At 33.9% G+C, this 24,485-nt stretch overlaps 2 protein-coding genes and 1 pseudogene across 3 annotated transcripts; 1 reads left to right on the top strand and 2 right to left on the bottom strand.

Moving 5' to 3' along the window:
- Positions 1–7,816: 7,816 nt before the first annotated feature.
- Positions 7,817–14,705, bottom strand: LOC107426440 (mitochondrial Rho GTPase 2). The gene is made up of 14 exons (XM_016036629.4): positions 14,398–14,705; positions 13,879–14,011; positions 13,605–13,754; positions 12,892–13,068; positions 12,535–12,786; positions 11,923–11,991; positions 11,735–11,790; positions 10,819–10,900; positions 10,008–10,219; positions 9,731–9,803; positions 9,338–9,450; positions 8,636–8,786; positions 8,312–8,498; positions 7,817–8,213 (listed from the first exon to the last, which is right to left on the bottom strand). The coding sequence occupies exons 1-14, from the start codon at positions 14,613–14,615 to the stop codon at positions 8,140–8,142; spliced, it is 1,947 nt and encodes a 648-aa protein (XP_015892115.3). The 5' UTR covers positions 14,616–14,705; the 3' UTR covers positions 7,817–8,139.
- Positions 14,706–16,626: 1,921 nt separating this feature from the next.
- On the top strand, positions 16,627–19,544 carry LOC107426415 (pentatricopeptide repeat-containing protein At4g02820, mitochondrial). Of its 2 annotated transcripts, none has more exons than XM_016036604.3 (2): positions 16,627–17,071; positions 18,208–19,544. In XM_016036604.3, the coding sequence occupies exons 1-2, from the start codon at positions 16,787–16,789 to the stop codon at positions 19,462–19,464; spliced, it is 1,542 nt and encodes a 513-aa protein (XP_015892090.3). In that variant the 5' UTR covers positions 16,627–16,786; the 3' UTR covers positions 19,465–19,544. The 2 variants fall into 2 exon arrangements, with proteins under 2 accessions (XP_015892090.3, XP_024932734.3); XM_025076966.3 differs by having other exon boundaries at positions 16,931–17,071; positions 18,114–19,544.
- A 2,637-nt stretch (positions 19,545–22,181) lies between these two features.
- LOC132805405 (uncharacterized) lies at positions 22,182–24,308 on the bottom strand (annotated as a pseudogene).
- Positions 24,309–24,485: the final 177 nt, after the last annotated feature.

The following is a 24,485-nucleotide window of genomic DNA, read 5'->3' as shown; positions in this document are numbered from 1 at the left end:
ACCTTTTCTCTCTATTTAATGGGCTTATCACCTTTATATGTAAGCACTTAGGACCGTCTCTAAACGTGCAAAATATACTTGAAAATATATGGTCCAAAATGTATCTGCTGAAGATACTTATAGGATGCTGTTTATCGTATTATAGAAAACAAAAGGAAAATATAAATGGTTTTGATTAATTCTTGCTTATGTGAGCTAGAGCCAAACTACATGCAACTACTAGGCCTACTAGTGACTATTTCAATTGTGAATAGCATTTTGAGAAATTTAGGTGTAAATGAGGGGCAAAGACAGTGCAAGTTGCGGTGAACGACCGGAGTACGAAAGCCTGGTAACTGTCAGGGAAAGGAATAGGGCCCAGAAGAGCAACATGGACTGACATCATGAATGATGTTCCTCCATGTGCCTTTTTCCCCCCCTCTATTCCTTCATGTTATTTATCAATGATTTTTCCCCCATGGTCCCATTATTTTACCAAATTACAAAGGAGACCACTAAAATTTTCCCCTCTGTGTAAGTTTTAAAAGTACAAAGTAGTGGGTAGACCACTGACGACACTGATGGGTCAAGTAGTTAATTGGGTCAAATGGGGGGGCTAAATATAGGAAATTGAAGAAATTAAAGGGTAGCGAGAAAGTGGGAATTGGTTGGTTATAAGGGGCAGTTGATGAGGGTGGGTAACATCCTTAAAAGAGGAGGGCAGTGTCCAGTCGTGGAGTTTGGGTATCCATACGTTAAGGTAAATTTTGGGGTGGTTGGATAGTGACGTTAATTGTCAACAAGCACATGCACATCATTTTGTCTCAAACATCATGTGCTTCATAAACCACCCCTAAATTATATACAAAAATTATCTATAGGATCCTTATTGCACAGTTTATATACTTAACGTCACCACAGTTTATTACATATAAAAGAAGATAACATGGTGAGGGCTCGCCATGAGTTGTCCATTGAGCCCACTAGGTTTTGTTAGATATATATAGGTGTAGTTTTGCTACAGTAAACTTGAATGTGTAAATTATTAAAGATGTTATCTATTTATATATCTATTCCCAATCCATTATGATCAGAAAGAGACCCCCTAACTTGGAGTTAATCCTTTTGGCTGGGGAGTTACCCTGCAAGCGATGTAACCCTGGGATTGATAAAAAAGATTCCTCATAACCCTATGAATAGAGTTTCACTGTAAACTTGAGTGCAGCAAAAGCACCAGCCCCCTCGGGATATCAGGGTGGAGATCAAGGTACCACAAAACCTTTTAAAGGACCTATTCTGCTCCATTTTTTTCAGTATGTCCTCTATCGAATAGCCTAGGTAGGATAGATAGAAAGTCTCTCTTATTGTGATGCTCTGGCTTACATTCCTCCTCTACCAGTCAGTTAATAAGGCCTGTTAGATCTACTTAGATATAATTAGATGTAGCCTATTATTAAAAAGTAAGTGCAAGTTTAATATAACATAACTATATATATATATATATATATATATTACATGTAAAGCTTCACATGGCACAAATTATGAATTAAGATGTTATTTTTGGCTGAATTATACACATTTGAGAAAATTAAATTAGGTACCACTTTTTTGATATAGGTGGTTTTAATTGTAATGGATTTTGTTTTCACTTCTACTTTTATTAATCTCTAACTCATCACTATTGCCTCAAAAGTCAAGGCAAACAGTTTTAGACCATGAGAGGAAGGATATAGTACATATAATATAAAGAGAATGATGAGTACTAGATCATCCAATTGGAAATGAAAGGAGGAGATTGGGTGAGTTTAACAAGTGGAGAATAATAAAAGTTAGGGAAAAAGAGCATGCATGCAGTAAGAAAACAACGGGTAGGAGAGGGGACTGGTTTCACCGCTATTGCAAATATATTGGGATGTGTAACAGACAAAGAGTTACATGTAAGGTGGAAAGGTAAATGAATATGTACAATCTAACTTGGTAAATTGTTAACAACATGCATCCATCTTTGGATTGTGCGAAAACATACAATATGCAAATTTACTGCCTTGTTTGGCCCACCTTTTTTTTTTTTTTTTTTTGGGGGTAAATTTGGCCTACCTATATATAGTAGGTATGTACCCTTTCAAGCCCTCCTCATGAGATTATTGGATCTGACACAGTGAAGTATAAGGGGAGGGCTAGGGCTTCATATATATTATATATAAAATATAGATGTACAAGCTGAGTTTTTGTTTTTCTTAGCCCAAAAAAAAAAAAAAAAAAGCTGAGTTTTTGTTTTTTTTATGTTTTTTTATCTCTTACATATTAATATGTATTTATGTATTCACCAGAAAAAAATAATATGTATTTATGAAGTCTATGGCGCTCGTACAGAAGGGGTATCAAGGAACTGGTGCGTGACAAAAGTAGCAGTACCGAGCCGTTTTCATCGTAGAAATGGAAGAATAATATTGTACTGCATGGAGATCACTGTTTCATTACCATACCATAGGTATATCGTTGTAATATATAAATATACGGAAATTCTATAGTAAAGACGGTTCGTATGAAAACCGCAGTATTAGTGATGGTTTTTTATAGTATTAACGACGGTTTTTTAAAAAATCGTAACCAATATTATAAAAAACCATCACCAATACTGTCGTCCGCATAAGAATTGTCCGCACTATAGACGGACTGTATAAATATATATATATTTATATATATATCTTAATAATATAAAGCATTTATAGAAAGCCAAATGTTTATGAAGAAACGAAACTCTCTATCTTTGCATTTATTGATTTGTTTATTTGCATGAGAGACATAATAGGCATCTATTATTTTTAACCACGTCATAAATAATTAAGATCCATATAGAGTGATGGTAGTTGAATATTTAATGGAGTCGAGAGATTGATCATGCTTCCCCAAAAATAAATTGGAACTCCTTAAAATATAAATAAATAATAAAAAAAAAAATATATATATATATATTAATATATATAGCTACTTATTGGTAATTTATTATTGGGTTAAGCAAATAAAAGTTTCAAAGCCTTCTCAATCAAAGGCAACCCCACCATCTACTCTGTCCACCAAACCTTGGACAAATAATAGAAGCCACAACCTCAAAAACAAACAACTCTCAAAAATTTTATTTATAACTTTTTGACTTTTCATTTTTTTTTTTTTTTTTTTAGATGAACGTGAAATATACATAAATATGAAATGTAGCTGAGCTTGAGCTGTCGTTGTCCATGTGTGGATGACAAGCCGACGTTGCACCTGGGAATCGCACCACATAACACTCAGGCATGAGATAAACCAACGCAACATATCCTCTTTATTTTTTTTATTTTCTTTTATATGTGGTCTTCCACTCATGTCACCTTCTTTCCTCCTACGTGTTCCACTTCATTTTTCTCCACATGTAACCCATTTCCCTTTCTTTTTATATTTTATCCTTTGGCTGCTTGATTAATTCCTTCTTATTCTATATATTCTTGTTGGACTTCCATGTCATCAATCTAATCCACTTTCTTTTTCCACTTTACTCCAACCATCCATTCATTCCCTTCGGTTTCCAAATATTATATTTTATATATTTGTATTATATTTATATGACCTCTCCCACGTCTGTTAATAAGATTTGATGTCTACAACTCTTTATATATGTGATTTATACATAAGGAAAAAGAAAGATTGGTAAGTTTATACATATAACTCGTAAAATTATATACGTAAGTCGATGAAAAGAAAAGGAGAAGCGGATAAGGACCGTTATTTATTTAGGCGGTTGTATATAATAGCCAAGAAGTGACTTCCAACCGAGGCCACCAGTGTTGTTCCTGGCGGTGGTTAAGCTTGTGGTAATGGACCATATATACATAATACATGGTTCTCATAGAGGGATTATTCGCTTTTTACTTTGCATTATCAGGAGTGTTATGCACCACTCTAGAGACGCGTGGGGATAGCTAAGAGAAGGGAACGTATATGAATACACATGTATGTGTGAATTGGTATATTTTACAATGATAAATAAATAAATAAAAAGGTATTTTTCATAGGGTCGTACGTATATATGTACTGTATTAGTATGTATATTTTGATGGATAAGGGAATGAAAATAACTAATAAAGATAGGGGCTGACCAAGTGGGTTCTCATGTCATGGTTGACAAATAATGATAGGAGGATTCAGAGGATCCATTAGGGTATCAAAGGAGGTCCCACGACGCTATAAGCATTTGGATTCTGAATATCTTACACTTTGCTGTTGGGAATCATTAGATTTCTTTGTCTTTTTGCAATTATTAATTCCTCAAAAATAATTTGCTTTTTTCTTTTAAAAAATAAAATCCTAATAATACTGACATATACGTTTTCAATATATGATCATAATTAATCCTGCTGGCCACGCTCATACAAAGTTGATTGTACTAACTATGACCAATAATCATCTTGATAGAAAATCCTAGCCGTCCATGTTTCCTACCGGCTAGACAAATCACACCGTTTCAGGTACATTTGATAATGGTGGATATACCTACAGATGGGTTTGATCTAATTAATTATTGAAGATCCATCAGATTCCAAAATTTTCCTACTCGCAAGGGCTGGATCAGTTCAGAATTTCATATATATATATATATATATACAATTTAAGAAATGACATTGAAATCAAAACAGTATAACTCACGAATTACTCCGGATTCTTATATATATGATTGTATATTGTATATTGTATAATATGAAGCTGGTTCCACCTGCCCAATTATATAAAGAAGTTTTTGACAAATATCAATTTAGCTATTGATTGAACGCATCTAACAGTGACCATTGCTCTTAACTAACTTGTACGACTGAGTTCAATCAGAATTGATGCTAAAAATTTGTATTAGTACGTTAATGTACGTTTTGCATAGTTTCTGCTACGTCTGACTTCAAAACTCATGGTATAACCGTGCGTGAGATATGGTAAAATGTCTATATGTATATATAGCTTTTTTTCTAATGGCCCTTAGGATTTGGGAAGAGGTAAACAAATGCTACCTGTTTAGATTGAGAGAATAGTTGCATTTGCATCTTGCATGTGGAGAATATTCTTCGATTACTGCATGAACAAAATACTTTTCAAAGTCCCTACAGTACTATTAAACTCGTGATCATCAGGCTTAAACAGTCAATCATCGAGCTCCTTCTCTCTCTCTCTCTCTCTCTCTCTCTTTTTGTTTTTTTTTTTGTTTTTTTTTTTTTGTTTTTGTTTTTTTTTTTTTTAACTTAAATCTCTCTCTCTTTTTGTATGTCCCTGACATGAGGGAGGAATTTTAACTTATTCCTTACAAGATCTCAGCTACTTCACTTTTCTTTCCAGTAGCATGCTTTTGAAATTTCTTCCATGCACCGATCCAGGGTAAGATCTGGTCCCAACATTATTAGTGCCTCTGTGTGTGAGAGATTGAGAAAGAGAGAGACTTGACCATGGAGAAGTCTTCTTGGGAGTGATGGAAAATCAATGAAACGAGATCTTATGTGTTTTCTTTTTCTTTATTTCCTCTCTTTTGCCTTTTTCTTTTTCTGCTGAAAGAAACGAGATCTTGTTTAACCCTACCTTCACTTTGCTGATCCCCCAAAATCCTACTCTTTCACATCAACAGGTTCTACTTTCCACGGCAAAAAGAAATAAATTTTACATAATCTTTTTACAATATTCGTGCCTTTTCTTTCACTTTTACAATATAAATAATGCCAGAAATATCAAACAATATGTATCAAATAATAAAATATTATTATTTTATTAATTTGTATTTAATTATATTCATTTTTAAAAAATTTATAGATATGTTATATTAATTTTTTAACTAATAAAATAATAATACGTTATTTAAATAATATTACTCTTACACTAATGTACATTAATAGTACTTCACTATTTGTATCTACATTGAAAGATTACCAAAGTCAGCAGGTAGCTCCAATATTTTTTACCAAAATGTAAACAATTATAAAGCATGAGAAGCTAAATGGGGGGCAGCAGAGCGCCAATCAGATTAAGCCGACAATTAACTACCAATGCCCAATGATAATGCTTCTACTAATAGTGATACCAACCGCACTGGCTCCATCTACTTGCAGCACGGAGACAATGCAATCTTTCAAGATTTCTAGAAGGAGGCCGACTAACTAAGGACTCGATATAATTATGTTATTAACTTGTTATCGAGGAAATTAATAATATTAATTATGAATATTTGTGGTGGACAAGTTGAATCAGGTGAACTAAATGGGGAACATCCGGTGGGGTTAAAGGCAGGCCTCTAAACTAGCCTGCCATGGCCTTATAAATCAATGCTCCCTAACCAACTCGTCTGCATAGCTATAATATCTATGGCGTTTTCTTTTTCTTCTACAAACATATAAATTGCATCGACGTATGTCTAAGTCTATATACATACATATGTATATATACATATATTATAGTCTAGACGAGGGAAATATTTGAGGGGACAATATTTGTTTTCAGTCAGCTAGACAATTCACCAGCACAACACAGTTGACATGAAACAAAGCAATCAATCATGACCTTAATATCAGCATTAGTGTCTTGTCTCCCCCTCAGAATTTTTGAAACTTAAAATGAAGATATCAAAGTGGGGAAGCAGAGGTAGAAAAAGAATACCCCAAATAAGACCCAAACAAATAAGTTTTTAGAATCCGAGTCTATTAAGCAGTGATCACCAGGCAATTATGTACGACGAGTGGTCAATTCATTAAGCAATTGTTTATTGGTTCATCATCATGTGGAGATAGATATCCTAGATATAGAAAAGAAATTGACAATAGAGGATAAGGATCTTTATTGTTGGTCACTAAAGCAACAACAACTAACATTGAGAAGCAGAAAAAAAAAAAAAAAAAAGTTTTCTTTGGATCAAACGTCATACAAGCGAGTCAGTCCCACTTACCTCAAATTTCTTCATACTTTTCATACATGTATGTTTAAGGTTACCCTATATTAGGATATATAAAAAAATGTTTATTTACATTAAATTATTAATACCTCTTCAAACCGTTATCAATTGATATACTCAGCCAAAGTCAAGAAAGATGATAACAAAAAGAAATACGAGATAAATTACTTTAGATTAACCAGCCGAGGTACACAGAGTTGAGGGAGATTTTTTATTATGAAAAAAGTTCCAATAAATTAAATAATGAAATGGCATCCTCTTGCTTAGTTGGTGGCGGACCATTTTTTATTGCAAAATATAGAATAATTACTTTACTTTAAATGAGTAAAGCTGGCCTTGGTGTAGCTAAAAAGGGGGCTAGAATCAAAGTTTGCCACCACTCGCAAAATTGATCATTAATATTTTCTAGTTTTTAACTTTAAATATAATTGTCTTACTGATATTATAAATTTATGCCAATAAACGTCAAAAAAAAGGGAAAAAAAAAGAAAAAAAAAAGAAAAAGGGAATCCGTTACTTTTAAATTTACAATTAGGAAGCTAAATGCTGTTCTTTAAGGAGTAACATGAGCGAGTAAAAGTTGATAACTAGCAGGGGAAAATCATCTAACAGAACAGTAGTTGCGGCCTGCATCACAGTACTCGTCTCCTAGATTTTCTAAATGGAAAACCAGCCAACGATTTCATGGGGTAACCCAGCCATATCCCTTATATTATAAAATAGATAATAGCTAAACAAGAAAATAAAAAGTCGCTTAGCCAAACAATTCAATAAAAATAAAAATAAGAAAGAAAGAAAGAAAGAAGTAGCGCTAGGATGAGCTAGAGCCCTCCAACCCACTTAGCCCATCCCCCAGTTCTAACGTCCACGAGAGAACACATGTACAGGAATAAAAGACTTTAATTCTAAATTATAGTAAACTATGAAATATATATACACAATAAAGAAAAACCTCGAGGAAAAAAAAATAAATAAATAAATCTTGCGAACCTGTGATCCTAATGAATAAATATTAGATCAGTGTAATCCTACAAGGTGAGAAGTGTCTATTTTGAAGACTCTAAAATAACGAAACATTTCTATGTCAAAAATGCCCAGCAGGGTTATTGCTTAGAAATAGGGAAAGCAACAAGCAAAACCACCACCTATTTTAGATTTTTTCTGCAGTAGATAGCAACGATGGTTGATTGACCAAGTCCTCGTGGCTAGCTCGAAGTATTCCTCCTTGCTGCATAGACACGATAGGCTGCAACTCCAACAGCAGCAGCAGCAGCCCCAACTATAAATTTGTAGAAGAAACCGGTCACTCAATGTAATACAGATTAGTCATCCAATACAACCCCACCACCCCTCAGCACAGAGATAGAGAAACCATACCTGAGACACACATAAGAGAGCGGTTGATTAGCTGTTGATGGTGCTTGCGTTTCCTCCCAGTCTCAGTTTCAGGAATGCTCAAGTGAGGACGCTCAGCTACACTAATAATTCTACCAAATACATTATTCAGATCACTTAACTTCACGCTCAGTGGAAAAGGTGCCTCAATTCCCAACTCCTTACAAACCTAACAACAATTTGAAATTGTATTTATCAATATGTGATCGCCCTCATTGACTTTGCAGTACTATCGTTCAGGAATATGTATTTATGTGTGCAAATAATATGAGTGAGGACAAGGTAAAATTGAAAGAATGTATATACTCTCATTGAGTCTTGAACTGCCATTGGATACGGATCCCGATCTTCCTTAGCAGCAATAAGGAGGCAAGGTACTCCATAGCCAGTTTCTTCTCCTTTCCTGGCAACCTCCACAAGCAGTTCCCTTGATCTCTTCCATGAATATTCATCTGATCTGGAGAAATATAAACAATGCCATACCATAATTAACTGCATAACACAGAAACAAGTTAATATTCCAAATGTGAAAAAACCGATTTACATATAGGATGTCAAAAATGCAGAACAAATCAATAATAATTTTAAATTTCAATGGAATTTCCAGCTAATGTCTATATTATAAAACACCTATGAATTTGATTCTAGGTTTATGCCTAATTTGAACAACCAAGTTGAACCTGCAAGTGGAAATAATAATACTACATATATATATATATATATACATATACATGCTCTAATCAACGTCCACTAGACCAATTACCAATTAAGATCAGCAGCCTTTTGAGGCATAAGAGCACTCTTGAACTTAGACATGCATTTGAATGCACTGTGGGGGGAGCAAGAACATCAAAATCAATTATGATTCCACAGATAAAGGTGTTGGTTCACTAGATTGATGTAGAGCAATGAACTCACAGAATGAAATATAAAACATTATTAGCTGTTTTTCTGGATAGGTTGCCATTACAATTTGGTTGTCAATATGTAAAAGAGCATTGAGCTTACATGTCATAGAGGAAAAGAGCAACATCACAAGCTGCCAGAAATTCCTTACTAGAAAGATACTTTTTAACTTCGTCTTCTGGTATCTCCCTTAATATGAGCGTCTTCTTATTCCCCTAAAAAGACATTAAATCACAGATATGACCATATCAACAACTCAACTAGAGATATATTATCTCAAAGATATAAAATATGAAAATAGACTAAAAATTTGAGAAATAGTACTTAAAGTTTTAAAGAAAATTTAATCCACTTTTAGGACATCCATCAAAATCATAATATTCTCAGATGTAACAATTCCATCCTGTCCACAGAAGAGGTTCAGGCAAAAATGGTTTTATAAAAACATGTAATTTAAGACAGCACATTGTTTATACCGAGTCTGAGAGTAATTACCCCAATCTGATTAACAACATTCACTGAAAAACGCTCATCAGTTGTAGTAGTACTATGACTCTTTGAGAAAGGCCTATGCTTGATATTGGAAACATACAAAATTAACATCTCTTGGAAGAAAGAAAGAACAAAGAAAATTCACAATAATTACTGTATATGAAAATAAAAGATTGCAGAAAAAGGGTGAAGCAGAAAAGCTAACAGCTGAAACTGTCAAGAAATCTACCTACCAATGTTTAAGAATAATTGATGGCATAACTTGTTAAATAAGCAATACCTTCCTAACAATGAACCCAAAAGAGCAGATTTTCCAGAATTTTTAGGACCAAAAACAAAGCATTGAAAAACGCTTCTTTCAGTTCTTTGCTTCTTACAATCTACTGATCTTCTTCTAGTAACATGGAGTGCAGAAGCAGGGTCACCACTGTATCCAATGTATATCAGATTAGCCAAACTCCGCGATGGATCTAGCCTTGTCATTAGGGCCCACTGCAACCATATGTTAATCACACATGCATGAGGTATTTCTTACAAGATCAAAAATGAAGTTTTAATTAGCAACATCAGGAAATCGATGAAAAAAAAAATGATCATGAAGAACATAATCTCCTAGTACATAAGAAAAAGAGAATTTTAGAGGGGAGAAGAAGCAAAGCAGCCGGATGAACAAGAGTGTCACACCATCAACAATTTCCCCCCCCCCCCCCCCCCCCCCCCCCCCCCCCCCCCAAAAAAAAAAACAAGATGACAAAAAAGACTTTGGAACCCTGAATGAATCAAATTATATTCTATTCATACACTGAAAAGTTCACTTCAGTGCCAAAAAGCATAAAAAATGGAATAACATACTACAGACCCGCCTACCCCTCATTTGCTGATAAAATTAAAATTGCAAGATAATAATCATTTGCTAATCCTTATCAGAAGAAAGTTTGAGAAAGTGACTTCACATGAAAATAGTCTATTTAACTAATATTAGTCCCAAAATTTGTAATTTCATGGCACAGCAATCGCATTTATAGACTAGTAGGAACTGCGATAACAAATTATGGCAGGCAAAAGAATAAAACGATAGTAGGCATTTGGACCTCAGATAGAAACCCATTGAGAGACAAATTACCGAGACCCGTTCTCTCCGCAGCAGTGTCATAAGGAGCCTCATTCCAAGGACTGAAATTTAAACATGAACAATACAAATAAGAGATATAAAAGTAATAAACGAACACTAAGATAAGATCACTGTTAAGAGACATAAATAAACACTATTTAGCTAGGGGGGAAAAAAGGTGAATGTCCCTTGTCTCTGATCCACTACATTATTTAATCAAATTGAAAGCCTTCTGGCTCTTGCAAGTAACACTACAAAGAAGAGATAAGAGCAAGAAATAGAGAGAGGGAATAGCAAACAATTGGCAAAGCAGACCCAGGACACAATGAAATACACCAGACCACAAAGACAGGCCTGTATAAGAGCATGTAAATAAAAAAGTTTTTGTACTAAAATGAATTATTGCCTGTTACTAGTATTGCTTCAACATAATGTTTTAAATAAATTACCATCTCAGCTCCCAAATCCTGCATGGCTAAACAAAGGAGTTAAAGGCTAATGCAAGGTTAAGGTAAAATTTACCACAGTTAAACACTGAATTACTTTATGTAGATATCCTATGATAGCTCAAAAATTCAGTTCTGAGGATGGCACTCTAATAATTGAGAGGAATAAACATATAGCTGTCTGCAAGGAACAAACTACCCAACCAATGAATCAAGCAAGCATATACGCACAATATCCCATTCATAAATAAATTACTTCTGACTACACATGCAGAAGTGATGGAAAAGACTGATGGGAACAAGAATGGGAAAGATCAGTTACAGGCCACTACCAAAGTAAATAATTCATTGTGTTATAAGGACCACAACCAGGCATCCAATTGATGATCATGAATAACTATGGTTACTGTTAAATACATTCAAAAAAAAGAGTAGTGGAGCTTAATTCACCTTTCTGGAGCAGTACCGAACAGCTTGTCAAGCTCAGAAGGTCGTAGGGATCCATCCTAAATAATGCCAATGAGAATTCAGAGATTTAGTAATATTAGCAGCAAAAACAGAGTTCAAGTATGAAGTATAAACTGCATTGCAACAGCATGTGAGTATGAAACTAGAATGTGATGGGCATTAGAATGTACATTATCAGTGTCAAGTAATCGGAAGATCCCCCTCAGAAATTCCACAGCTTCATTTGTTAACTCCACACTCTACAAGATGACATTAGAAGGAAAGCGTTTTGAATCCCAAAGAAAAAATTATGAAAAGCAAGATGGTATAAATTAAAATCTCCTACTTTCATGTATTAGAATGATAATAGGAACAACCAAAAGGATCATAAATTATCATCAGTACTGTGAAGCTCGAACACAGGTTATTGAAATCTCAGAACATAGATAACACAGACAAGCAAATTGAAAACTTAGGCAACTGTCAAAATTACACATTAAACTAATAGTCTACACAGATAAGTGGTCTGCCCAGCACCCTTGCACATTAAATTGAATAGTTGCACACCCTAGAAATGCCTTGATAAGGGATAGACCTCCAACTCTACCCCAACACCCGTACAATTCTTTTTATCTCCTTCTAAAAGATGGATTGTGGGTGATAAGCACTGAACATTGAAGGAAACACAATATTGAATAAACAATAAAGTTTTAATAGTTACTTGCAAATTCACCAACCTCATCTACAGTATAAAAACAAGACACACTGAACAAACTCCAAAATGACGAACATTATGAACATACCTGGTCAGGGGCATGCTTAGATGGAACAGGGAGAAAATCATCTCTGAGTTTTAAATCATTGTCATAACCAAATTTCCTAAGTACAGTCCAAGTTGACTCGAGATTCCCTTTGTCTATGAAAATAGTATGAAGAAAAAGAAACCCTGTGAGGGTAAGACCATGCTGGTTGACCCCATCTGTTACTTTTTCTTGTACAACCCTTTTAAGTCCCTCAATATCTTCAGCCTTTAATGGAGTGCCAAAACATTTTTTCTGTTTACAAAATTAAAAAATGTCACTCCCAAAAAATTTTAAAAAAAAAGAAAAGAAAAAAAAAGGGAGAAAACAATGCAAAACTAGATGGGGAAGAGCATAGACCTGAAATTCATTAAGCTCTGCATCACTGAGGGCACCATCCATGTCATGGTCACATAGGGTAAATATCCTTCTCAATGCATTAATACATCGTGGTTGCAAATCCTGACTATCTTGATCAAACAATGGGGTTGCTGGATGAAGTACTGCTTTTTGAGCAAAATAGAAAACTTCGGGGACCTATAATCATTGAGCATTATTAACATTGATCTCTTAGTTAAAAACTAGAAATTCAAGTACAAGATATCAAAAGTATGAACTAAACCAATTAGAGTTACATCTATCTAAGTGCATAAAGAATTCACCAGCAGCTATTACTAGTAGGAAACCATACCAAGGAACCTTTTATTGCCTTTTTTCCTTAACAAATTTCTGTCCCCATCTTTCACCATTCAATATGGTGATACATCTATAATGGTAATTTTACTAATGGTGCTGGTGCTACATTATATAGAAAAATAATAGTGATAATAATAGTATTTTATTTTTAAAAGAACACTGACTGGCTTAAAAAGCATGTACTTGAGGAAAATCCCACAATGTTAAAACTAAAATACATCACTCCAACAACAAAAAGAAACATAATCAATAGACACTTTGATCTTTTAATTCTGTTTTATTCTGTAAGGACGATTTCAACATACATAAATGTGTATTGGAAAATGACATATCCGATATAATGTTAATTAACAAAAAGCTTACGCATCTTGCTGTACCTGAAGGAGGGCAAGCGCAGAACATTCGATACAAGTTTCAATCTCTCTAAATTGTTGCATAATTGGTGTCATGATCTGTTCCATGCTCATTGGCTGCTGCACGTTTCGCAAATCTAACTTGCATCCAACTAAAATAACTGGTGCCTTCACCTAGCCATTAACAAATTGGAAAATGAAATGCAAAACCAGAATAATTTATTCAGATATTTTTGTGTATATAAAACAAAACAAAAAATACAAAAAAAGTTATAAAATTAAGTGAATCACAAACAACCTTTAACTGACGAAGCTCAGGGAGCCAGTAACTACACAAGCGACTAAGCGTCATTGATTGATCACAAGCATATGTTAAGATAATAGCATCAGCTCGCTTGAATTCTTCATTGCGCTTGCTACTGCTCTCCAAACTAATATTACGTACGGCACCACAGAAACGTCAATTTTATTTTATGGATATATACATATTTTTTGTTTCTTTATATTACACATAAGACAATCAATTAAATTTTAATAATCGATTAAATTTTGATTGTTGATTTTACAAGCCAAAATTAATTAGTACTCTTTAAATAATACCATTAACCAGAATATCTCACCGATGAAAAACTTAAAACAAAAAATCTAAAATGACATGCACTATTTATGACACTAAGATAAGCTTCTCACAGGTCCACAAAAATTCTGAATCAGGAAAATACCATAAATTATTGTTAAATCAAACACAAATTATCATAAGCTAATCACGACGAACATGAATCCAATCCATATATACATAACGCATATTGGGACATACCTGGACGAAGTGTCGACAATAGTGATGGGAACATTGTCGGGATAGAAATAGGCGGGGAGACGAGTAATAGGAAGCACCGGAGCAACGTTATCGGGAAACGATTCAGTGGCAACGGTGGCAATTAAGCTTGACTTTCCGGTGCCTCGGTCACCTGCAACGACGATCCGAATACCCGTATGGTCACCTGGACTGGAAAATCCAGTAGAGACGTCGGACATCGGAGGGAAAGTATTTGAGGTGAGTTTTTTTCTATTTTTTTCTTTTTTTTTTTGGGTAAACGTCAATTGAATTTGGAAGCCCAGGTGCCCAGGTGTTTTAATTGGTTACTTTAAATATGTATCGTAGCGGTCAAGCCATTGACCAAAATACAAATACGTAGGAGCGGTGGGTACAATTGCGTGGGCAGGAAAAATTTTCTTTTTTTTTTTTTTTAAACCAAACAAATATATATATATATATTTTTTTTTCCAAAAATTAAAAAAAATAAAATAAAATAAACCATCTTCTCTGTATATGCTGGACTCACGGGGATTAGTGTGGTAGTTATTCTTAAATCTAAAAACGCTTTTTTAAAATAAATAAAAATATTATCTGGTGTTTTAGTAAAAATATAAAGTCTTTTTTTTATATAATTAAAATTAATATATTTTATAATTCTGAAAAATATTATCTAGTTAAGCTCTCCTTAAATTATTCTCAAATGAAAGAGAAAAATAACTAGTAATTCTATTAAGAAAAATAATAATAATATTAAAATTATCAAAATTTTAACAAAATTTATTATAAAAATCTAATAAAATAATAATAATAATATTTAATTTATTATTTATTATATAAATATATCAATTAATAATATTTTAATATAGATATAATTTGATAAATAAATTTAATGAATATTTTTAAAAGGAATTTTTTAAATATTGTAGTGCTATACAAATAAATAAATAAATTTTAATGATTGATACAAAAGGCCTAACGAAGTTAATATATGAAAATTATTTACATTATGAATTATGTAAACGGGTTTCTTATTTGGGCCACCAGATAAGTGGGTCTACATTTCCTCTTTGGCTAGGCTCACATGAATGGGCTTATTTTGGACAAATGGTTTATGTAAACGGGTTTCTTATTTGGGCCACCAGATCTTTGGCTGTGCTCACATGAATAGGCTTATCATTTTGGACAAATGAATGTAAACGGGTTTCTTATTTGGGCCAAAAGATAAGTGGGTCTACATTTCCTCTTTGGCTGGGCTCACATGAATGGGCTTATTTTGGACAAATGGGTTCATATATTCACTTCGTTAGGCCTTTTGTATCCATCATTAAAATTTATTTATTTATTTGTATAGCACTCAAATATTTACAAAATTACTTTTAAAAATATCTATGAAATTTATTTATCAAATTTTATATATATATATATATATTAAAATATTATTAATTAATATATTTATATAATAAATAATAAAATAAATTAATTAAATATTATTATTATTATTTTATTAGATTTTTATAATAAATCTATAAACTATCTAATTTATTGTTTCTATTATTTTTTTCTATGGTATGCGTGAAATCCACATCTTGGTTCAGTTGAGGCATATTAGAATTCGAACGCATAACTTTTACAAACAGTTATGTTGTATTTGTCGATTTCCTTTCAACTGATCCATCCTTTGGGTGTATAATGTAAATAAATTTCAACATATATATTTTTAATCTTATATTTCTACTTAATACATAGTAACAAAAGAAATTATACGTTCATTGCAGCGAAAAACAAACAAACATATATATATATATATATATGCATGTATATGTACGTGAGCATGTGTTTTCAAATATAATAAAAGTGTGTGTGCAAATATAATAAAAGGTGTTGTCGGAAAATGGGACCTGAGAAAAATCCCCTTTTATAATAGACTTGATACAAATATTTCCATTCATTTTTTTTTTTAACAATTGGGTTAAAATAAAGTTACAATTTAGATTTTTTTTATTTATACAAATAATCTATTTAATATTAAATGGTTAGTTTTATCACATTGTTAAATAAAATTTAATAAAGACGGAAGAAAAAATTGCTGAAATAAGAAATTTTAAGAGCAAAATGAAACATGGTAAAAACTGAGAGGGTATTTTGTAATTTTACGGTCTTGAAGTTACCATTTTAGAGACCTCGTGGGAGCGGTTTAGTATGAAAATCGAAATGCTCTTTTAACCCGACACCAATATCCAAGAGAACATCTAACCGACCCGAACCCAATTAATACGTTCTTCTTCGACCCCGATGTCGAGCCGGCTTAATGCGCAGACACGATTCGAAGTGCAAAGTCGGAACTGAGAAGCTCTAAGGTTGAAGGTTTCTCCTTTAGACTACTATTCTAATGTTAGTCCGCTCCATCCGCACTTACCTCGCCGCCGTACGACATTTCTCGGCTGCAGCATCGGCGGCGGAGAAAGCTTCAACGACATGCGCCGTCGCCAAGAACAGTGGTGGCGGAGGCCGAGACACCTTGGGCAAAAGACTTATGAGCCTGGTGTACCCAAAACGCAGCGCCGTAATTGCTATCAGCAAATGGAAAGAGGAAGGTCACTCTGTCCGCAAATACGAGCTTAATCGTATAGTTCGGGAGCTCCGTAAGCTGAAGCGTTACAAACACGCCCTAGAGGTCTCCTTTTTTTTTTTTTTTTTTTTTTTTGTATCCATAAAATTATTTTTCTTTTTCCATTAAAAAACTTCCTGTGCTCTAATATTTGATTGAGGTTTGGAGTTAGATTTGATTGTTTTGTTGTTATAAGAGAAATTGGAAGCTTCAATTAACAATTAATGGTTTCCAGATTGTCTAGTTCCAATAGTTCTTATGTCACAGTCTCTTTTAATGGAATGCATATATAAGATGGTAAAATAATTTGCCAATGGATTTTTTATTTTATTTTTTTTTCCTTCTTTTTCTGGCACTTCATTCATACAGAAACCCTTTTTTAGATGCTGAAAACTGTGGTAAGGAAAATAAAAGAAGTTGGGATTTTATTGTTTGGTTGTCAACGTTTATTTATGCTATTTTTGGACTGCTAAATGACATTTGTAGTCGATAATAACTATTGGAAAAACTTCATTTTACTAGTGCTTCCTTGCCATGGTCTAAATTTCAAAGATATTTGACCGAGAAAATGTGAAACCAAAGCTTAGAAATTTTAGAGGCAATTCCACGGCATATCCGTGTAGTACATGAACTTCGTTATCTGGATGAAGTAGTTATATTTGATGCATTTTGGACTATATCAAACCATCATTTTTATGTGGGAGTTACCATTTGAAGAGCAGCTAAATGCTATGCAGAATGCAGGGTACTAGAAGTTTTACCTCCTTTTTTTGTTTTTTGTTTTTTTTTTTTTTTTTTTCATCCATTTTTTTTCTGTGGGAGTATTCTTTCTCTAGCTGGATGATATTGTCTTCTTGGATACATAACTTAAAAAGAATGCCTGTGTGTGAATGTCTAGGACAACTTCTTTGTACACCAAGACATACTTGGTTCTTTTATATTCAATTTAAACATGGTTGTGCCATGAGGGTTCCTATAACATGCAATTGAAATTGGTTCTTCCTCTGAGCTTGTAAATATGTTGGCTGAAGCATTTCATATGATACCCTGGCTAACTTAGTTTGAAATTTATTATAATACGTGCTTCCATGTTGAATTCGGTTTGCAGATTGGGATGTCTTTCATGATTTTGAGCTTTCTGAGAATATTGTGTCCTCAGCCACTGGCCTCATATTTATCATCTTGATATGATTGTTAAGCAGATATGTGAATGGATGACCTTACAACAAGATATCAAGTTGGTACCTGGTGACTATGCTGTTCACTTGGACTTGATTGCAAAAGTTCGTGGAATAAAAAGTGCAGAAAAGTTTTTTGAGGATCTTCCTGAGAAGATGACTGGACAGGCTACCTGTACAGCTCTACTTCACACCTATGCCAAGAACAACTTGTCCTCCAAAGCCGAAGCTCTAATGGCTAAAATGTCAGAATGTGGTTTCTTGAGGAATCCCCTTCCTTATAACCACATGCTATCACTGTACATCTCCAACGGGCAACTAGAGAAGGTTCCTAAAATGGTTGAGGAATTAAAGAAGAATGCTTCACCAGATGTTGTTACTTACAATCTATTGCTTACTGTTTGTGCTTCACAAAATGATGTTGAAACAGCAGAAAAAGTTCTTGTTGAGCTAAGGAAGTCGAAGATTAATCCTGACTGGGTGACATATAGTTCCTTAACCAATTTGTACATAAAAAATGCTTTCACTGAAAAAGCAGCATCTACTTTAAAGGAGATGGAGAAAATGGTGTCTCGGAAAAACCGAGTTGCATATTCATCTCTTCTCAGTTTGCATACAAACATTAGAGATAAGGATGGTGTTTGCAGAATCTGGAAGAAAATGAAGTCATGCTTTCGCAAAATGAATGATGCTGAGTATACTTGCATGATATCTTCTCTTGTGAAATTGGAAGAGTTCAAGGAAGCTGAAGATCTTTATAATGAGTGGGAATCCATTTCTGGGACAGGTGATGCTAGGGTTCCTAATATACTCCTTGCAGCTTATATAAACAGAAACCAAATGGAAACGGCTGAAATTTTTTACGATCGGTTGGCTGAGAAAGGCATCAATCCTTGTTACACTACCTGGGAGCTTCTTACATGGGGCTATCTAAAAGAAAAGCAGATGGACAAGGTGCTAGATTATTTTAAGAAAGCTGTGAATAGTGTGAAAAAGTGGGATCCCGATGACAGGTTGGTTAGAGAAGTATTTAAGAGACTAGAGGAGCAAGGCAATGTGGAAGTGGCAGAGCAAATGTTGGTAATTCTTCGGAACGCTGGTCATTTGAATACTGAAATATATAATTCCATCCTACGAACTTATGCAACAGCTGGTAAAATGCCACTCATAGTTGCAGAGCGTATGGAGAAGGATAATGTTGAGCTTGATGAAGAAACTCGCGAGTTAATAAAGAAAACTAGCAAAATGCGTGTGAGTGAAGTGACATGCAATTTTTCTTAAATTTTGAAGTAGAAACAGAGATCTACATTTGACATTAATGATATCCTTTTTTTTTCCAAATCAAGTTAATTGCAGTAGTATGATAATTAATTTCTTTGAAGTAAAAATAAATCTATAAAATTGGCAGCCAAAAAAAAAAATGTTTTCTTTTCTTTCTTTTCTTTTTCTTTTTTAATATTTATGGCTAATAAAAGTGGAAAAGAACTTAAAGCGTTTTCCTGTTTTAAGAATGTTTGGTAAAGCGATTTTGCTGTTTTATGTTGTGAATATGTATATGATATCCAAAATTAAACTACGATTGGGCATGATCAATGTCAACGAACGTGTTAATTTTTTAGTTTATGATTTTGCACACCTTATTTATCTATAAATTTGGATTTTATATTTTCCTTTACCTGCTGAGTGCCAATTCATCTTAATCGGATTGGAGGTTTAGTTGGCCTAAACTGATTTGAATTTGTAAACGGTAAAAGTAGCTCAATTATTTTCAAAACATTTTAGACAAAATAGTGCGAAGAGTTTGGAAAAAAAAAAAAAAATACTTTAAAGAATCTTTCTTCTTTGTACAGTTTACCAACTACAATTTGGCATGGATTATTGGATAAAAAATTCAAAACCGAAGTAAAATGATTCTGGGCATGACTGGTTGATAGCTTACAAGATTTACTGCTAGGAAAGCTGGAAGATCGGTAACCATAGAGGCTCGCATAATAAGGGTTTTTTCTTCTTCTTCTTCTTCTTCTTCTTCATTTTTATTTTATGTTATTTTGTATTATTTTATTTTTTTGGCTGAATGCACGCATAATAAGGTTAACACAAATTCAACGTGGATAAGAATATCAAATCCCCTAATTAAAAGATTATACAAAATATTTAAAAAATGAGAGAATAAGTTCGGATAAGCACCTCAAGGGGGCGTTTGGTAAGCAGGATAGGTCCGGATCGGACGGGATCGGACAGGATAGGTTCGGATCGGACAGAATCGAATAGTGCAGTACTATGTTTGGTATAGTTCTGGACTGAATGTTGGACTAGTTGGCCCATGTTTGGTACAGGATCGGACTGGATTGGATTATTTTATAATTATAGTATTTATTTTGTTATATATACTGATTGATCACACTGATTCAACATTAGTTGTTGGGGGAAAACTTTTTTTTGTTTTTTTTTTTTTTTAATCTCTCTGGGTCTGAATTGATCAATGAAACTGATTATTGGTTCTAGCCAGACATATACATGCACAACATAAAATTAAATAAAATAATTCAGGTTTTTTGGTGATGCACCAAGTTCTTCAGTTCCTTTGGATTAAAAGATATGAAAATTCATTAACTAATTCAAGTGTTTTCTTCAAAAGAGTTGAACTGATATTTTATTGAGGAAAAGAGAAGAGCAGATGGTGATGAATTTATTTTCATTGGAAAAACATAGAATTTTAATGCCCCAAATCAAAGACAATCTATTTACCCAAAAAAAATATATATCATAGACAATCTTAAAGGACAAACCATTGCTCTGACTCAATATTTTCTGTTGTTTTTCATGGCAAACTTACAAGAAAGGAAAATTTTAATCTTGAAATTCAGTTGTGATAATAAAATTCATACATTTAAGGTGATTAAATAAAAGCATTCTGCACTATCAGCTACCAAAATCAGTTTCAACACTAAGCTAATAAAGCATTATGAATTGTCCTATGCTGCAACACACATCTCTTTAATGGTGGAGCTGTTGTAAGAAGTGCTGAGCATGCAGATACATTTCTTTAAAGATGCAACAGCCTTGGAGGGTAGGTAACTGTGGGCGGGTTCGGGATGGAATCATTCAGACCAAGATCATCAACAGGTGATCGCTGCCTATGGTGATCAATGACTGATTGGTAAGCCATTGCCAATGCAAGAACCTGCATATGAAAAAGATGGTAATAGTTGAGTTGGAATTGAAAATCAAGTTGTCTTTCTTTTTCTTTTTTTTTCTTTTTTTCTTTTTGGGCAGAATTAAGCTTACAATGCTTTTTTGGTAAGGAGGAGCATAAATGCCAGTGGTGACAGTAGTTCTTCGTAGACAGTCAGTAGAAGGTGGATTAGATATGTTGGTAAATGCTGTTGGTACAACAATCACAGGCAAGCCAACAAGATTTCCCATGCAAACTCTTTCCCAATCAGTTGCACTGCCAATTAATGCATCGACAGTAAAACTCTCTCTAACCTCTTGAATCAACTTTCCTCGAGATCGCTGTGCCTGTTTTAGGTGTTGCAAATGGTTCAAGAAGTAATAATCATAAATTCAACCTATAACAGAAAACCTGTCAAATATGAACCCCCATATGTTGTAATTGAAATTTCAAGTTCTCTTCTCCCTTCTTCTACACCTCGTTATGTAACTTTTCAAACCATCTACACATCATGGAATACAATTTTGGATTCAAATTCTAATAACCAGCCTCAATTAGTTTCTTTTTCTCTTTTTAAGTCTAACTTAGTTTCATTTTTTTCAGATTGTCATCAATTCCAAAAACTTAAACTGTACATCAAAACCCAAAAAACAGCTAGAATTTACCATTGTTACCAAAAGATTAAGCTGTTAAAAAATGAATATGCATGTATATAGTATATAAAGTTAACACGAACATATACTTAATATATTTGATATTTAAGCCAAATATGAAACTATTAACAGAAAAATGTCTTTAGTTTTAAACTGTAAGCATATGCAGAGAAAATCCACTGTCATGAAAGTTATCCAATATTTTTAACATGTTTATATGATAAAACATGAGAAGAGACTTACGTGAATCAATTAGAAAGCAATTTTCAAAAAATAAGCTCCTAAACACTAAAAGCTGATTAAAAAGTAGACATTAAAAAAACCTGCACATAGTCTACTGCTGGGAATACACGGGCACGTCGCAGTTCAGTAGGCCATTAATCTTGGCTTTCATAATCATCATCCTGTCCCAACCGCTGCCACTCATCAAAATGAGCCAACATATCAACGTCCATAGTAAAGTTCACAATGCCTTGAACAGAGTCAACCGCATACTTCAGCTCGAAAGGGACCATCTTAACACCTTTTGATGCAAGAACATGTACAACCTGGAATGTATTTCCGAATTAGTATATTTTTGAGATCCACATAGTGGGGTAACAGAAAAATAATATATCTTGGATTTAAAAAAAAAAATAGAATTATTACCTCCATATCAGCATCATCAAGATAACCAACACTAAGTTTTGTAATGTCAATCGAGAATGGATCATCAAGGGAAATGTCTTTTGATGAAAGATCATCTGGATCTTTTCCCCTAATAGCATCCAGAATAATTGCACAATCTGTTGCACTTCTGCAGAAAGGATACACTCATCACACCGGCTCGACCAACAATGCCAAATGTTGGGCGCAATGCTGTCACGCCACAGCGAGCGGCAGGCAGAGTCATCGAGCCAACTGTTTCTGATCCAATTGCAAATGGAACCATACCTGTCAACATTTCTCTAATAAGTCAATGAATACTCCTTAAGAGTCACGTGGAATGTGTTGTACCTTAATCAATTAGGGGTTTAGCAAAGGTACTAAGAAGTGAGCGTAATATTTAAAGCTCAACTTCTTTATACGTGGTTGGGAATTTCCACTATAAACTCAGAACTTTCAGCATTATCAGTAAACTCAACATTGCATTAGAACTTGGTTGTTTAAAATAGTCTTGTGCTTTTGACCTCATTAACTCCTGCTAATGATTATTTTTCTGTCCATGTTAAGAGGGTCTCCTAATAGCTTAAGTATATTTTTTCATAATTTATTAAACACCATGAAAATATTTCTGAAATCTAGAAAGATAAAATTCTAAACAGCTGAAAATGATACCAGCAGAAGTACAGGCAGCTGGTCCAGCTGATGAACCTGTAGAGAATTCCTCAATGTTCCAAGGGTTCCTTGTCCTACCACCAAACCATATATCATCATATGCCAGTGATCCAGAAACAAGCTTCGCAACAAGAATTGTTCATGTTTAATTCAAAAGCTACTTGCATATGTCATTTTAGTATTTTTTTAGTATGAATAAGTTGCAATCTTTATACAAATTTGTTCGAAGACTAAGTTAAAATCTTTTATAATCATTTTTAAGTTTTCTTTTTGAACTTTTGCAGTAGATTAACAAGAGACTAAGACCAGCAATATCGATGTAAATTGAACAAAATGCCTATGACAAAGCAAAAAACTTATTTCTCATATCTAGATTTATGGAGGTTTTTGGACTGTAAACGAGACACCATATTTACCAGGTGATGATGGCAGATCGATGAAACAGAGGAAGGATGCAGCAGAAGATAAACTCACCGGCCAGAAATGCTTCGAAGGGTAGTTTGCCTCCAAAATCAAGCTTCTTCCTCCTGAATATCAAATCAAGCCCTAACATAAATAGATCGAAGCTTATTTCGCAGATCAACAAATGACATTTCCCAAAAATATTTCATAATTTTTTAGCTAAAAATTAAGGTAAAAAACAAAGAAAAATAACAAGATGATGATGATGGAAGATTGCCGAAATAGAAGAAGAAGACATGCTCACCGGCCAGATGCTTCGAAGGGGATGGTGATGCGAGATCGACGATGCTTCGAAGGGGGCGGCCAGAGATGCTTCGAAGAGAGCTCGGTGGGACAAAAGTGACCCAGTCTCCAGATGGGTCAGATTTATCCCCCTCATTTGGGATAAAATGATCTACGGGACAAAGCTGTCCCCCTCCCATTTTCACTTTCCAAACACCGGACTGGGACTGGGTCCTGTCCTGACCTGCCCAGTCCGGCGTAACAAACACGCCCCAAAGGCAATCAACTATCAACATCTCGGCCAACATCCAATTAAAAGTACCTAAACTGAAAACCCCTGATTGAATAGTCCTGAAAATAATTTTTAAGATCTTTTGCTTGTTTTTTCCCATATTTGTCTATTATTTTGAGTTTTAACCATAGATTGCCAATCTAATGAATGATATCAAAGATAATTAAATTCAAATTGAACA

Source organism: Ziziphus jujuba, chromosome 9 (assembly GCF_031755915.1).
Source record: "Ziziphus jujuba cultivar Dongzao chromosome 9, ASM3175591v1".
Classification (NCBI taxonomy): domain Eukaryota; kingdom Viridiplantae; phylum Streptophyta; class Magnoliopsida; order Rosales; family Rhamnaceae; genus Ziziphus; species Ziziphus jujuba.
Note: the sequence above shows the minus strand (reverse complement) of the source record. Positions and strands in the feature narration are given on the sequence as shown.

Excerpts from the sequence above, each read along its gene's own strand:
- LOC107426415 (XM_016036604.3), top strand. The coding sequence starts at position 16,787 with ATGTTAGTCCGCTCCATCCGCACTTACCTCGCCGCCGTACGACATTTC. Across the intron at positions 17,072-18,207 it reads GTTACAAACACGCCCTAGAG|ATATGTGAATGGATGACCTT; the intron begins GTCTCCTTTTTT and ends ATTGTTAAGCAG.
- LOC107426440 (XM_016036629.4), bottom strand. The coding sequence starts at position 14,615 with ATGTCCGACGTCTCTACTGGATTTTCCAGTCCAGGTGACCATACGGGT. Across the intron at positions 13,755-13,878 it reads CTGAGCTTCGTCAGTTAAAG|GTGAAGGCACCAGTTATTTT; the intron begins GTTGTTTGTGAT and ends GTTAATGGCTAG. Across the intron at positions 11,791-11,922 it reads GATTACTTGACACTGATAAT|GATGGATCCCTACGACCTTC; the intron begins GTACATTCTAAT and ends GGCATTATTTAG.